The sequence below is a fragment of the Malus domestica genome, chromosome 17 (genome assembly GCF_042453785.1).
Source record: "Malus domestica chromosome 17, GDT2T_hap1".
Taxonomy (NCBI): Eukaryota; Viridiplantae; Streptophyta; class Magnoliopsida; order Rosales; family Rosaceae; genus Malus; species Malus domestica.
Genome location: NC_091677.1, coordinates 30,739,937 through 30,757,014, shown reverse-complemented (window position 1 = coordinate 30,757,014; position 17,078 = coordinate 30,739,937). Strand labels below are relative to the sequence as shown.

Below are 17,078 nucleotides of genomic sequence, written 5' to 3'. Positions count from 1 at the left end.
TTTTAAATGCATCATATGTCAACCAATATAAAAATCAGCAAAAAGAAATACAAGATTTAATATTAAATAACCAAAAAATTAAGTTAATATTGCATATGACGCTATTGTATTTGCGGAACTATTTAACTCACTAACATTATTGCTTTGTTAAAAAAAATTGTATAGGATACGACAATTTATTGTATTGGCATAGAACAAATAAATAAATTCGGTAGAGTGAGTGGGAGAATTGTGTGGAAGATACTTGGAAATGTGACACCAACGATCCCGTGACGCAAGCAGGCAGAGGAAGAATATGATGAGCTGCCCCTCTTCGATTGTGAGTCTTCAACACCATGGACTCGTTCAACGGCTCGCCACCGTCACCGCCACCGCCAAAAAAGTTTAAATACATACCCTACTATTCATTTATGCATGCATCTCAAAAGGTCACATGCTGTCCTGTTAATTCACACGTAAATGATATGCAAATCATAAGTGTTTATTTGGTTCCCAAGCTATCACATTCACATATATGCTTCATTGAATTAATCATCCATAAATCATGGAAGAGATGTAGAAATATGTTTAAGAAGACTAGGGAAGGGATATACATGGAAGAAATATTGGTCACCAAATGATGAGACATCGTTTCTTTATTCAACCTTGAATACATACTATGGATTCATTGTAATTCTTCTAACAAATAAGACACTCTAATTGCATCCATCGCCTTTTTTTTTTTTTTTTTTTTGGGTAACAAATCTATACTGGTAGCATTTGTAGATATATGTTTTTGGTAGCCGTATAGGAGTTTACTCTAATTTGTAATTTGGTCGTGCAAATTCACTCCATACCAATTTTTTTATCACTGCAGCAATGTACACAATTAGCACAACCCTATGTATTTATTGTTGATGATCAAACTTTGTGAACTAATGATGATCATCAACTGGCCACACCACTGTATCGCTTCTTGTCAAAAAGCAAACAAGACACTAATATGTACATTGGCACATGAGACGTTTAGTGTCTAAACCTAACGACTTTAGCACAATAGTAATAGAAGAACTAAATGATTTGTAAATAGAGTATATTGATACAGATACACAAAACTGACAACATTTATTATAACTCTTTAATACAAGTCAATTATCCTACATAAATAACATTGGTGTTATAGATAAACTCCTAATCCCATTTCAAGAACTAAAAAAAGAATGAGTAAGTCAAGGACAATGAAGAAAGGTCCCACACGTTATTTAACAGGGGATATATGTTCATAGATGATACTATAAGCATAATCATTTTGTTAATTAATTAATAAATAATAAAAAGCCAACCTGAAACGTAGTAACGTACCTTCCGATACATTTTCTTGCTTTCTTTTCATATTTTTTTTCTTCCTTTTTGGCCCAACGCGGACTCCACCAACAATGTCAAACCCAGATACATTACAACTGGCTCTACTATTATCTTATTTCAGAATCTTCTAATCCTTTTTCATAGTTTTTTTCATTCAAACAACAGAGAAAAAAGAGAATCGAACTTAATATTTTGGGTGCAGAAGTAAGCGCTTTTAATCATATTTTTAGCTGAGAGACATCTTCAATATTGAGCAAGCATGGGAAATCTACAGCCACCAAAGTGATCATCCCAAACGGCGAAATCAAACAATTCCATGTCCCCATAAAAGCCGCCGAGCTCATGCTCGACACCCCAAACTTCTTCCTCGTAAACACCAAGTCTCTTCGTGTCGGAAGAAGATTTTCACCTCTCAATGCCGACGAAGACTTAGATATCGGTGACGTATACGTCCTGTTCCCCATGATAAGGCTCAACTCCACCGTCACAACGGCTGATATGGGGATACTGTTCCTCAAGGCCACCGCGGCCAGCTCCGCAAGCAAGCGGGCTTCCGGGAGAAACGTGAAGGTGAGGCCGGCTGATGATCCCCATCAGGCCACGAAATTTGCTCATGATGACGGCGATGAGGGCAAGATGATTGAGAGTTGGAGGGAAAGTTCGGATAATGAGGCGGCGATGCCGAAGTTGAATTTGGATGATATAGAAGATTTCTCGGCGCCGGAATTCATGCACAGATTGTCTATGAGTAGGTCAAAGAAGCCATTGCTGGAGACCATAGCAGAAGAGCCTGCAGTTTCTGTTTCTTCAAGGTGATTATTATTCATGGCATGCACAGTAGGGTTATTTATGGAATTTTAGCCAAAGGGAGATTTGTAGGAAAGTGGGGTGGTGGAAGTTTTTGTTCATAGTGATGATACACCATGTGTTATTATATAAATGGTGGGATGTATGCTAAAAAGTTATTAACTTAAAAATTAAAATTTTCCACCATTTTTATTAAAACACGTGGTGTACCACTTATATTTCAGTCACAACTAAAAATTTCTCCTCAACGTGAGCTTACACCTCTTCACTACTGGAAAGGTTCGAGTCTTCTATATATGTTAAGGATGTAATGATGCATACAAACATATGGTTGTGGATTAAATACTAAATCGCCTCTTCTTTTTGCACAATGTGAGCATTCACTCTTCATACCAAATCTTGAGTTCAATTTTCATTCTCTGGTTTGTCCATAAGAATACAAAACAATAATATATACACTATTGGAATTCTTTTTAAGTTTTCTTTGAGATTTAATATGGGCCAAAATATGTAGCATGCGGTTTTTTTTTTCAAATATTTATTCAGACAGATCAATGGTTCAATATCGGTATTTTCTTAAATTTAAGAGAGAATCAAGGATCCAAAATTGAATTTACCATATGTTAGCCAAGTAAAAGTGAGGTTTATTCTAAAAACCCTTGGTAGAATAAGGAATTGAATTACGTAATTATAAGTGCAAATTGTTTTGCCAAACTCTTGAAGTGAAATTTCAACAGTTCGTTTATAGTTCTTAAACCTTAGACGAAATTATGGTTATGTCTTTCAATATTAATATCAAACGCATAAGTTGACTATTTGAACTTTTAACTAATAAATTGTTTGGTCTACGCACTGGTACATTCAATTTCCATATAGCCATATACCAAATTGAAATTCGTATTAGCCGCATGATAACAGTTTTTGACAATGAGCAGTGTCAACTTCGAAAGAAAATTGATAAGGAACTAACTAATGTCTAAACTAATATAAATTTAGTGATCAATACTATCTACTAACCAAAAATATCTGAGTGAAAATATAGCAGGCGAAAACAAAATCAAAATATTCTGGACAAGAGACTCATAAGAAGTATCGTTTTTTTAAGATTGAAAGTAAATAATCTAATTGAAACTTTGTAAATACTAAGTTTTTTTTTTTTGAATGTAATATTATTCACATACTTGTTTTTTTTCATTACAGTCAAGCCATATAAATGAAGGAGGTGGGTTGTCTGCCCTCCCATTTTCACACTCTTCCCATCCCCTCCTTCTTGTGTGGTCACGGTTAAGCCACGTCAACATTTTATATTAATTTTTAAAAAAATAATAAAATAAAAAGTAATAAGAATATAAAATGTTAACGTGGCTTAACTGTGACTACACAAAACAGAAAGAAAAAAAGAGATGGAAAGAGTATGAAAATAGAAGGGCAGACGATAAATGAATTGGAAAAAATGAAAGAAAAAGAAAGTGATGTGACCATCATTTCCAGAAAATACCCAAAAAGTTTTTTGTGGTACACAATAAACTGTTAGTGTTTGCCGCCTTCAACATACCTGCTTACGACTTCCACCAGAAAACCTCAAAATTCCAAACAATGCTTTCCTCTTGACACCCATGTCCAATCTCCCATGGCCTCCTCCTCCTCTTCCGTGACCAGAACCCCAACCCTTGATTCCACCCACCTCTTCCTCGCCGCCCTCGCCGCCTTCTCCCACCAAGCCAACCCTCCCCATCCCTCTTTCCCTCTAATTCCCTCCACATTCCCTCACTCCAAACTCATCCCCAAAACCCGTTTCGCCGTCGACGCATTCCGCCACGCCGGCGATCACTCCGTCTCCTACTTCCTCTCCCATTTCCACTCCGATCACTACGGCGGCCTCTCCCCCAATTGGGCTAAAGGCGTCGTCTTTTGTTCTCCGATCACCGCCCGTCTTCTCACTGAGGTGCTCAAGGTCTCTCCTCATTTCGTTGTCGCTCTGCCGCTGGGCGAAGCCGTTGTAATCGATGGGGTGAAGGTTGTACTGATTGACGCTAATCACTGTCCGGGTGCGGTTCAGTTCTTGTTTAAAATTCCGGATATGAACGGAAAGTTTGAGAGGTATGTTCATACTGGCGATTTTAGGTTTTCGGGTTCAATGAAGTTAGACCCTTTTCTGTGTGAATTTGTGGGTTCCGATGCTGTTTTCTTGGACACTACGTATTGTAATCCGAAATTTGTGTTTCCTTCACAACAAGAGTCTGTAGATTATATTGCTAGTGTGATAGAACGAGTTGGGGGTGAATGTAAAAGTGAAATGAAAAATGTTTTGTTTCTTGTAGCTACTTATGTAATTGGAAAAGAGAAGATTTTGCTTGAAATCGCGCATAGGTGTAATCGTAAGGTGCATGTGGATGCTCGTAAAATGGCAGTTTTTCGTGTTTTGGGTTATGGAGAGAATGGGGTATTTACAGAGGATGAATGTGAAAGTGATGTACATGTTGTTGGGTGGAATGTCTTGGGTGAGACTTGGCCATATTTTAAGCCTAATTTTGTGAAAATGAAGGAGATTATGGCCGAAAGAGGATACTCTAAGGTTGTGGGTTTTGTTCCTACTGGTTGGACTTATGAAGTGAAGCGTAATAAGTTTTCGGTTAGGTCGAAGGATTCGTTTGAGATCCATCTTGTACCATATAGTGAACATTCAAACTATGAAGAACTTAGAGAATATGTGAGGTTTTTGAAACCAAAGCGTGTTGTTCCTACAGTGGGCTTGGATGTTGAAAAGCTTGATAGTAAGCACGCCAGTAAAATGCAAAAGCATTTTGCTGGGTTAGTTGATGAAATGGCAAACAAGAAGGAGTTCTTGAAGAGCTTTCGTCTTGGGTCTAAAGAAGTAGCTGACAGTGTAGAAAATGAGTCCAACAAGGGCCCCATTTTGGGGCTCGGTGAGGAGAAAGAGGCACTGTCATATGATAAGGATATAGTAGGAAATAGTATTATCAGTTTAGGCATTGAATTATCATCTTCTCTACAAGAACCTGATCGACAAAATCAAGTGGTGTTAAATGATGAGGAAGCAGAAAAAATCGTCCAAGAACTTCGTGATTGTTTGCCCACATGGGTCACCCATGAGCAGATGCTAGTTTTGATTGGTAGCACTGGAGGGGACATCGTTGAAGCAGTTTCTAATTTCTACGAACGCGAGACAGAATTTCATGAGCAAGTAAATGCTTCTAGAATTGCTGATTCTGTGTCCCAGACTACCTCAACTTGTGACTCTGCATCACTTCCAAAAGCAGGTTCTGATAAGAGCAGTCCATGTGGAAGTACTGACATTCCTTTAAGTCAAGATTATATCTCACTTATGCCAAGGAATATGATTAAAAGTGGAATATCTCCTGGGAAAAGGGCAAGTAAAGTTAATAGTAAGGTAAACAAAAAATTGAAATTAAATTCGAAATTGGATTCAGGCGGGCCAAAGCAACTGGCAATAACAAGGTTTTTTAGTAAAGTCTTACCAAATGTTCCAGAAACTGCGGTGGCTGGTTCATTGCATGAACAAAACCCTAAATATGAAAATTTGCTCAACGATGACACAAAATCTTACAGGGATGAGATACATCAGTTTCTTCAGATAATAGATGGTGATGAATCGCTAGAGAGCTATGCTGCCACCATTCTGGAGGAGGCAAATGGAGATATCAATAAAGCGCTTAATATATATTACTCTAATCGCGAAGGAAGGTCCGGTGAGAATGAAGAAGAATTGGTGATTAATGAAAAATCAGTTCAGTTCCACTGCCACGTAAATAATTGCTCTTCCGACAAAGAGAAAACTCAGTCAAGGAAAATGGAACCAACAACTGATTCGTCTGTGCAGGTTTCATTACCAGTGAATGTAAATATAACTTTTGTGTCTCTACCACCAGAAAAATACAATCCTATAGAACATGGTTAGTGCCACTTAGTTAGAACACAATGTTCAATTTACAGAACTTTTTTGTGTTATATGCTATAATTGTTTAGATAGGAATCTTGATTAACTTGGAGATAACATGTGCAGCTTGCTGGAGGAATGGACAGAATGCTCCATATTTACATCTTGCAAGAACTTTTGACTTACTTGAGGATGAAAAGGGCAAGATAAAAGCTACTTCCATGCTCTGCAACATGTTCAGAAGGTTTGGTGTATGATCCATTGTGATGTTTTCGGGCTTTTATTTATTATTCAGGATCCACTGTCCACTTTGGTTATGTGGTATATAATTCTGTTGCAAGAAAAAAAAGAAATAGAAAAAAGTGGCCCATAATTGCTTGTGATGTTTCTTGTTACGCAGTTTGCTTGCCTTGTCTCCTGATGACGTGCTGCCTTCAGTGTATTTGTGCACAAATAAGATCGCTGCTGACCATGAAAATGTGGTTAGTTGAATTTATTCTTTATCATTTATATTTATTATTTTGTTTGCTTGCCTAGACATACGTGTGCAACTTATTTCTTATCACTATAGAGCATTGGCTAAAACTATGAAGTAGTTGAATGAAAACTTTCATACTAGAGCATGTATTTGTTGATGGGTTAAATTTTTTATCAGTTTAGCTGTGGCTATAATGTTCACTTTGTATTCCTAAACCCATGCAAAGTTAGATCTGTTGTCTTTTGTATTCGAGCATGCCTTAATAACAATTATAGACTGGGTTATACTTTTAGTTAGACTAGAAAATCAATGGTTTCCAACTTTCTAACAGCGAGATTTGGTTAAGTGGTTTCTGTTTGCATTTGGACTTTTATTGTTGTGGTTCAGCATTTTTATGTGCAAGAAGTGTGATTTACTTGTGGATTGTCAACTTTTTCTGCTCAATGTGCTTGTTTGATGCGTTTTTTCCCTGACAACTGTTGTCTGCCCATATACTTTTTATTTTCCTTTCCATTTGGCTGGCCAATAGATAGAGTTAGGAAGAAGAAATACAAGGAATTTTTTAAAGACAAATCACAAATATGCTGCCTAAGGGCCCCTCTCCTGTAAAAAAGGAAGGAATTCTCATTTATAAGAATTATACAGGAGCTAAACATTGGTGGAAGTTTGGTCACATCAGCACTGGAAGAAGCATGTGGGACAAGCCGATCCAAAATAAGGGAGATGTACAGTGAGCTGGGTGATCTAGGTAGGAATGGGCCATTTTTCTCACTCCTCTCTCTTTGCTCTTCTAAGTATTTTTCTTTTTATGTTTAGAGGTGGGTTTTGGGGGGGGGGGGGATATTGGGTGATGTGATCCTGCCATGGTCCCTGAATAAATTTTAATAACAGTATAATATCTTAAAGGTGATGTTGCTCAAGCATGCCGGCAGACACAAAAGTTACTTGCCCCTCCTTCACCGTTGTTAATAAAGGATGTATTTTCTGCACTCCAAAAGATAAGGTATGGATAGTCCAGATTTGTTTTTGTTCATGACCGATATATGAACTTAGTCCAGTTACAATGTTTAGATGACCTGAAATGTTGATGTGTGGTGCATACTTTTTATGAAAATTTGACAGAATCTAGCATGTATTTCATATTAGTGATCTTGTTTCAGTTCAATTGAGGTTTGGGTTATAAAAAGTTGGCTGATGACCCCCTTAACTTTTCTGGATTGTTTGTGACTGGAGAAAAAGAAACAGGATTTTCTGGCTACTGATGTTCAATCTATTTGAGATAAGAAGTGTTATATCCTTATTTCTTGAGCTCAACGATTGAGATAAATTTTACATAATTACTTTATAATTGCTTTGTAGATTTAAATTTGATGAAATGGAAACTTTTACTGTATTTTAGCCCCTTAAAACTTGAATCTGGTTTCCAAGTTGAATTCCTCGAGTTTTTTTTAACAGTGTACCAGCAGAACTGCTCTATTCTTTTCCTTATAATGAATTATGTTATTTTATATATAAGAAAACCAGTGTACCTCCAGAGTTCTCTAAATTTTCATGTTTCACTAAGTTTGTAGAAATTACAAAAACTTACCCAAGAAACATTTGTAAAACAAAGGGAGTTGTATTGGAAAACCCTCTAATGATTTGTTGGCACGGAGGCCACTTCTCTGCGATTTGCATTTTATGATTAAATATTCTCTTCTCTTTACATAGTATTCCTTTTCCTCCTTCCTGAGATTTTAAAGTGCGAGCCTTGAACTCACTGTTGTCTTAAGGCCGTAAGTCTGCTCGTAATGGAATTAAGTTCAATAGCCTGCATTTACAAAACAACAATATGTGGTGATGGGTAGATGATTGAATTGTTGGTGTTGTTGTGCTCTGAAGGACTGGGGCATTTATGGAGTCTCATAGAGGTTTAATGGTAACATGTTAATGTAAGATGGCTTTTAGGTACTTTTGGCATAACTATTTTGCTTATTACCATTTTATATAACCAATATGTTCTCTTTTCTCTAATATATGGTTATTTACAGCATGGAAATTGTACAGGTTCATCATTCATTTTAATTGTTAATTTATTTTATCTTCTCATATTACTTGCACCTCATCACTTTACTTATGTATTATTCATCAGTGTACAAACAGGTAGTGGAAGCACCGTTCGAAAGAAAAGCCTCATTTTGAATCTAATGCGCTCTTGTAGAGAGAAAGAGATGAAGTTTCTTGTTAGAACTTTGGTAACACTCTTACAGAGCTTTTTGGTTCTCAGTGTTTTTGACCTAAACATGCCTAGATTTAGATGACCCAATGTTTTTCTTGTATATATAACAAAAAAACCTCATGATTTCAGTTTTGTAAGTCTTCCAGTCTCCAATTGAAACAGCTGGGTTTGTGTTATGTATCTTTGGTTTTCTTTTTTTTTTCTTTTTGTTTTGTTTTGTTGTGGGGGAGGAGGTGCTGGTCCTTTTTTTGGTTGACTGATCAATCTGAGCAGCCACTTCCTCTGTTTTAATTGTTCAACTCTTTTGACAACATGAAAGTTCTTTGTTATACAGTATGACATGAAAAATAAAAAACTCTGCCCTCGCTTGAATAGACAAACCAAAAGCTTCATCTGTCGAGTGGATGGAAGCGAATTCTGGTGTAATAGGAATAGAGTTACAGTGAGAATCATTTCAAGTGGAAACTGCTTTATATGATTATCACCACTCAGTTTCTGTATATTCTTTGTATAGGTCAGGAATTTACGAATTGGAGCAATGATGAAAACTGTTCTACCTGCTCTGGCTCAAGCTGTTGTCATTAACTCCTCATATAACTTCAATAATGAAGGAAGAGTAGAAAATATGAAAGATAAGCTTCAGGTTTTAATATTTATCTATTTGAACTAAATAGTTCCACAATGTTTTTTTATTTTTATTACAAAAGTTACAATTTTTTTTTTATTATCAAAGATATAAATTTATTTGAATATCTAGTTTATTCTAATATTAATGTTTTTTTCCCTGGCTTTCTTAAACTTCCAGCGTCATTCAGCTGCTGTAGTCGAAGCGTACAATGTTCTGCCCAATTTGGTGAGTACTTGTGAATTTTTCACCGAACTTTTAGTTGCCTATTGTGTCTCTAGAAACTAAATTCTTGTTTTATTGGAAGGCCTGCACCACCTCCAATCTAGTATATAGGTGGTTTCCCTAGAGAGTTTCTTGGTGAAGGCGTGAAAGATTAAAACATTGTAACTAGAGTAAAAATTCCTACCATTCTTATGAAAAATTAATATGGTCCTTTGGTTAAGGCTATTCAGGGAGGGCGATATATGTGTTGGGTGGTTCCAGGTACATGTTTCTCTCTCCACATTGGTGTGTGCTGTGCACGAAAGATGCTGAGAGTGCAAATCATCTGGTTTTACATTGTCTTACAGAACTGAATCTTTGGCTGTTCAGGAAGGCAAATCTGTTCTTGCTAGTTCCAGCTACACATGGCATTATTTTGGGAGGACAATATTTTTGTGAGGATGGAAGAGGGGTTTTGATTTTGGGAAGATGTTCAGTTATTGCTTTTATTCCTATAGACAGATATTGGAATTTGGAGGGTCAGAGGGATGAGAAAGTGGGGTATTTGTGAGTTGTTAGTCTAGCGGTTGGGTCCTTGGTTTGCTCCTAAGTGGTCTGGGGTTTGACTCTCTCCCACAGTACCTTAAGAAAGTTGAGGTTCCACCATAAAACCAATTGACAATATAGGGAGTAAACTACTATATAAGCACATGCAAGGTCCCTCCTCTCATCAATGTGGGATTCATTCTCAACAGTACCCACCTAGTAAATGCTAGAGTTTCTCGCTCCCCAAATGTTTGTAGGGTTAGGCCCCCGCGGGGTGGGGGGGGCTAGTGATTAGTTGGGTCAAAGACTCAAATACACTAGTTTCAAAAAAAAAAAAAAAGAAAAGAAAGTGGGGTATTTGTGTGAGAGGGTTCATTGCTGGGCCTCTCTTTGTGCCTAGTTGTCATCTGAATTTTAGGAGAGTGCACTTTCTGTTATTTTCAGATGGGAATGATGATGATGTTGATGTATTTTGTAAATTTTTTGGTGTAGGTAGATGCTGGTTTTGGTGTTCTATTTTTATCCTTTAGATGACTGTATTCTATTCATGTCTTGTTTTCCACTATAAAATGGGGTATGAAATCACAATGCCGCTTTTGATACCATTCTGCTTAAGTGCAAAAGCAAGTGGAATGTTGTTTTGTAAGATTCTATAGTTTGTTATGACTTCTTTTACATGACCTGGCACTTGTAATAAAAACTTAAAATAGTTCAGAGGTACATAATTAGTATCCACCAAGTGCAACTGCCTTTATTATGGTGAAAGAGGGAGTTCACTCTGGCATCATCCTCTCATAGCCTGAAATTATTTTTACTATTTCTGGGACTATTTTTTCCACAGCCATAGTCACTGTAACTATTTTAAACCCTTATCTACCGCTATAATGTTAGGCTTGATACAATTTCTGTGTTGAGTTTGGGTTTGGACTCTTGACAAGGTTTTGGGAACCATTTTCAATTAGGGTTTCTATATCTAATATTTTGTTTCACGGGTTCATAAATATCATATGCTTGTATTTTTCTTATTCAAAAACCATTTTCCGTCTTTGTTTCATGAACCATGATCTTCTAAAATCTATATCTCAACTTGGTGTGGTTCAGTATAACTGGATGTTGACTTTTATGAGGATAATTTGGCTGGGCTGTGATGTTGGCAAGATCAAGCCTTCGTGTAGTGTAGTTTGGCTTTTCTCAATTTGGCCTTCTTTTGATGTACTTTCTCCAAATTGTGTTAATCCATTATATGTTAACCATTAAGCCCTTATTTTTCTGCATACAATAAAACTAAAGTTTATGCAGAAATGTCAAGGACTTGAGATTATGTATTGAGTTTCAGTTGTCATTTATTTGAAGTTTCCTGAAGTGCAACTTTTGTCTTTGGACCAGTCTCAGTTATTTAAGGTTTACCAATGCAGTTCCTTGTGCATTATCATCACTTCATTGGATTTGTATGATGAGTTTTTCTTTTATATATGGCTGATTGTTTTCATCTCCTGATGCCTCACTTTTGATAGTAAACATAAACATCATACATTGTTCTTAGCTAATTCAAGTTAGATGTTAATATTATTTTGAAGGCAAATTTCAAATTTGTCGTCCTGGTTTTATCATCTCGAGATGTCAGAATGTGCCACGTGATTAATTGTATGCAGGATTTGGTCGTTCCTTCCCTCATGGACAAGGGCGTTGGATTTTCTTCGTCAACCTTGGCAATGGTTCCAGGAATACCTATTAAGCCAATGCTTGCAAAGTATATGCTTTTGAAACTGCTTCTTACTTTGTATTAAAGAATGCAAGTAGAATAGAAACTAATGCTCCAACTCAGTGTTTTTAATGTTTGTTTGTGGTAGGATCACGAATGGTGTTCAGCAAGCACTGAAGCTCTTTGAAAATAAAGCTTTTACATGTGAATACAAGTAAGGTCCTCCCTTACCTGTAGATGCATTGTTTTGCCTTGGTCATTTTTCCTGCCTAATTAAAATTCACTACATCTTATAATTTAAGCTTATGCACACATGTAATTTAGTCTATATAGACCTTTGAAACTATTTATGTTCAAACTCATGATTAGATATTTTGAATTTCTTTGGTCTTATACTGAAAGCTATGTGTTTGGGAATATATTTACTAATAAGCGGTTCAAAAGATGTCAATCCAAAATTGTTGGAGACTTCTGTTCCGTGTCACCTATAATTTGTTCTGACAACTCTTATTTAGATGAAAAGATTTCAGGGTTAAGAAATTTTCAAGGTTTTACTTCAAGAATTTTCTTCTGAGAATTTGTGTGGTCATTTTTTTTTAAATATTGGTTACATTGTGGTATACTTTATTCTCAAAACGAATTAGATGGGTGGTCATCTCTCTTTCTCTTGTTCCCCTCCCCTCCTCCCCCTTCTCTCCTGTTTCTGGCTATAGAAGCTCCAACTGTTCCTTTTAATTTTTAAAGTAACTCTGTGATACCTGCTGAAGTGGTTCATTGCATTCATCAAACTGTGCCTCATGTGAATTTATGAGAGTACGCTTAACCTTTAGATTTGAAACCACTACTATGCTTATGACCATAATTTCAGATATGATGGTCAGCGTGCCCAAATTCACAAATTGGTTGATGGGTCTCTGCGCGTTTTTTCACGAAATGGGGACGAGTCAACATCAAGATTTCCAGATCTGATTAACATAGTTAATGCATCTTGTACGCCTGATGCAGAAACTTTTATACTAGATGCGGAGGTAAAAGTTCCTTAGTATTGTACTCATGGACAAGCACAGACAGACGCTCTTCTGGAGTTGTTAAATTCTTTCTTTTGGGAGGGGGATAACTAAGTTCTCTGAGATTTTCTGGTTTCAGGTAGTTGCAGTTGATAGGAATAATGGTCACAAGCTAATGTCTTTTCAAAAATTGTCGTCACATGGGAGAGGGGGCAGAGATACATCAATTACATTGGATAGCATAAAGGTTGTATGACTTATCGGGATGCTATCCAATGTGCTCCTTAATTGGGAAACATAAGATGTTTATTCTAAAGCCTTCCTTACATAATAAATCAAATCTAATAAAAAATGTTGATAGACTATTTATACAGGTTCACGTAGTGATAGATAAAATTCGTATAAAAAAATTGTGTAATGTATGGGTAGATTTCATTTTTGTTCTGAAATATTGAATTTGTTTTCAAACATTTTCTTTCATGTGCAGGTCGACATCTGCGTATTTGTCTTTGATATCATGTTTGCCAATGGAAAGCAGTAAATATCTATGACTCCTTATGTAGCGTTTCTTGATCTGGTTTTTCCTTCTGTTTTAGACAGAGGCTTTCAGACCCCAAATTTATTACTGATTTAGTAAACTTTTATGGAGCAATAGGATGAGAACCCTGCTCTACATTGGTTTAATGAATTGATCATCTAATCTGTAGAAATTTAGTCTTAACCAGATTAAGACAGAAACTATTAGGATTTATATTTCTATTTTTATTCAAAGCAGATTATATTCCTATTTTAGTCAGAGGCTCTACCAAAAGGGCGTCAAATGATCTTAATCTTGGAAGTATCTTGGGCATATTTACCACCATATAAACGTCCTTGTGTGGCAACTTCATAAAAAGCATATAGTTACAGATAAATTGGCATAAAATCATATTTATAACTACAAGAAAAGAGAAAGGTTGGAAGGGCTTGGACATTTGTCTAACACTTCCATTGCTTCTGCATTGGGTTAACTGCTTCTTATTAGAATTTGTGTCGTTCAACAGTATAAACTCAGAGGAGATACAAACATTTAAATAACTGTATATGGTTTTTGTGTTGACCCAGGGTTGACACGCTAGAATTTTACACGATCATATTGTTGTCTTTGCTTTTATTTATTTCTGTTTTTATTTTTTGTAATACGGTTACTTATCATTAAAGTAAGCTAATCAAACTTTATCACAGGTTGCTGGGCTTTCCTCTGCGGCAAAGGCGAAAATGTATGTCTCCAGACTTTAGTTTGTAGTATATTTCTGTCTAAGAGTATCTTGATACCCTGAAATTATGTTGTAAACTTTGGTGCTCAATAATCTGCAGATTTGAAAGATATGTTTTATGTTGAGAAGCTGGGTTATTTCGAATATGCCAAGGAAATTACAGTAAGTGCTTATGGTTTACTTTTCTTTTAATTGGCGCTTTAGCTTTATCTTTTCACATAGTGGATCTTTCCTTAATTGCTGATTTGTAAAATCTGTCTGCTTGTAGGTTGAAGCAGATGATGCTTGTTTAACCAGTGAAGCCACGTTAGCAAAGATCAGCTGCTTTCTTGAAAATTCATTCCAATCCTCATGCGAAGGGATTATGGTTAAATCTTTAGATGTTGATGCTGGATATTCTCCATCAAAGCGTACAGACACATGGCTAAAGGTTTAATTCTGTTCAAGTTTCTTATTAAATGATTTGATATAATAAACATCATAGGAAAAATATCTGACCTGACCTGTTATTAAGTCTTTCTTTCCTTTGTAGGTCAAGCGAGACTACATGGAGGGATTGAACGACTCTCTTGATTTAGTCCCAATTGGAGCTTGGCATGGAAACGGGAGAAAGGCAGGCTGGTAATTATTTATTTTTCATTGCCACTTAACTTTTATGCTGTGTGTGATTACCTACTACATACACGGATGCACAAACGTTAAAGTTGCTTTACATGTTTTCCAAGTCAATGAATTTACAAATCCAGAGTTTTAAATAGGAAAGTGCTATTCACACACCCAATTTTACCTCCCACACACCCTTGTTAATTTTTGGGCATTGATCTTCTTCAATTCATTTGATCCGACGGCCAAAATTGAAAGGGGTGTATCAGAAGTAAAAATGGATGTGGATAGCACTACCCTTTAATTAGATTAGTCTTTGTCAATAACTTGTGTTTTTTCTTTCTATTGGGTCTTTTCTGTTTCTGTTGTGGTTTTTAATAGTATATTGAATCTTACTCATGCCATAAAAGAGAGAAGGGTTGAAATATGTATCAATTGTGCAGGTAAGGTCCATTCCTCATAGCATGTTGTTTATGTTACAGGTACAGTCCATTTCTCATGGCATGTTATAACCCTGAGACTGAAGATTTCCAAAGTGTCTGCCGTGTCATGTCTGGGTTTTCAGACTCATTTTACATTGAGGTATGTGTATTTTGCTGATACGCAAAGTATTTTCTTAAGAAGGTATATGCTATTTTTTGGTATATTACTGAAGATATTGTGACTGATCGAAGATGACCTGTGGCTGTAAAGTGGTTTCCAATATTAGAAATGTTATCCTGCTGGATAAAAGTTTCCAACTTCCTGTTGAAACCAAGTTCCAATTGTGGAGTACAATGAAGGGTTCATATTTCTTAAAAATATAAGAGACCTAAGATTTTAATGTGTCCTCTCTAAAATTTATCCTGTTAAAAGTTAGTGCGGTATAGCTTTGGGTTGTATGCTATTTGATATGTGGTGAAAGGCAATTTCCTCTTTGCAATGGTGAATAAGGCTTAGTTTAGGGCTTCATGGCAGAAATCAGGTTCATGTTGAGGACACTTGAGTTTGAAAACCCTATTTTTACTGGACAAATTATTAGTGTATTTGTCATTTCTGCACGGAGAAAACCTTCTGGAAATTATACTTCCAATTGGTTTCTCACTGTGTTGCACGTGGATTCTCTTATTAAGAGTCAATGTAGGGTGTGAGCTCATCTCATGAATCTGCTGATTATAGGTTTGATTTCTGTTTTTAACTGCAGATGAAAGGTTTCTTTTCGGGAGCCAAGATCTTGTCCAGAAAACCACCTTATTATAAAACCTCTGAGATGCCTGATATGTGGTTTTCTCCGGAACTTGTGTGGGAAATAAGAGGTGCAGACTTTACAGTGTCACCTGTTCACCAGGCTGCTGTAGGTTTAGTGCATCCATCACGCGGCATTTCAATCAGATTCCCAAGGTACATTCGCACTGTGGCAGATAGAAAACCAGATGAATGTAGCACAGCTGAAGATATAGCTGCAATGTTTCGTTCTCAGACAAGGAAGATGGACGTGGCAGCTGAAAATTGAGAATTTTCTTTGATTTGGTGCGTGAACTGCTTTCAGTCCAAAGTTTTGTAATGTTCGTACAAATAGCATGGTTAGAAATATGTTTTGAATGTATAGCTTGAAAAGGTTGGGGCTTAAACAGTCATCCCCTTTGCTTCTTATCTTTGTTACCTTGTAAAGATTCATAGGGATCTTCACTTCAGCTTTAAATTAAAATGCATCTGCTTCTGCATATTCTACAAAGTTAGTTCTCCAAAGGTTTACAATCTTTTTATATTCGGTGCATGAACTTTGATGTCAATTGGTACAGTGGATAAGGGCTTGATTTATCCTTATACATCGTTAAGCGGATCCAACCCCCGATCTTCATAATGAAGTTTGCCTGGTTGGTTATGCTGATGCTGGTTATTTTTCTATACAAACCCAGTCTCAAATGGATTGTTTATATCATTAGAGGTACTACAATATCCTAAAGATATACCAAATTGGACTTGGTTCCTACGTTTTCAAATCACGCTAAGATTCTAGCTCTACACAAAGCATCACGTGAATGCTTTCAGTTGAGGGGTGATTGAACACATTACAACCTCATGTTGTTTTTCTTTCATCATTGGTGGTCCAACAACGATTCATGAAGACATCACTGCAAGTGTCAACTTGCTAAAGAAATGATACATCTAAGGTGACAATACCAAGCATATTGCATCGAAGTTTTTCTTCACCCATCAGCAACAAGAGCATTAGAAGATCGAAGTCAAGTAGATCTAATCTCAAGACAATCTTGTCAACCTTTTCATGAAGTCATTGCTAAAATATACTTTTAGATTTGCATCACCGGTACTTCTCATAGGAAGCTATGTTGAACTTAAGGGAGTATCTTGAAGCATACTTATATGAT

General features: G+C 36.4%; 2 protein-coding genes across 3 annotated transcripts; both read left to right on the top strand.

Annotated features, from left to right (window-relative positions):
- Positions 1-335: 335 nt before the first annotated feature.
- On the top strand, positions 336-2,522 carry LOC103405798 (uncharacterized). The gene is made up of 2 exons (XM_029098881.2): positions 336-455; positions 1,582-2,522. Exons 1-2 carry the CDS (start codon positions 336-338, stop codon positions 2,158-2,160), a joined length of 699 nt encoding a protein of 232 aa, XP_028954714.2. The 3' UTR covers positions 2,161-2,522.
- Positions 2,523-3,648: 1,126 nt separating this feature from the next.
- Positions 3,649-16,423, top strand: LOC103426184 (DNA ligase 6). 2 transcript variants are annotated; one of them, XR_011577843.1, is made up of 19 exons: positions 3,649-6,086; positions 6,197-6,314; positions 6,471-6,552; positions 7,194-7,296; positions 7,455-7,551; positions 8,680-8,782; positions 9,281-9,409; positions 9,572-9,619; positions 11,794-11,891; positions 11,992-12,057; positions 12,712-12,871; positions 12,990-13,097; positions 13,338-13,387; positions 14,075-14,109; positions 14,207-14,268; positions 14,375-14,536; positions 14,621-14,727; positions 15,192-15,291; positions 15,893-16,423. XR_011577843.1 is itself a non-coding variant. In XM_070816861.1 (19 exons), the coding sequence occupies exons 1-19, from the start codon at positions 3,782-3,784 to the stop codon at positions 16,199-16,201; spliced, it is 4,224 nt and encodes a 1,407-aa protein (XP_070672962.1). In that variant the 5' UTR covers positions 3,650-3,781; the 3' UTR covers positions 16,202-16,423. The 2 variants fall into 2 exon arrangements, 1 of the variants encoding a protein (XP_070672962.1); XM_070816861.1 differs by having other exon boundaries at positions 3,650-6,086; positions 14,639-14,727.
- Positions 16,424-17,078: the final 655 nt, after the last annotated feature.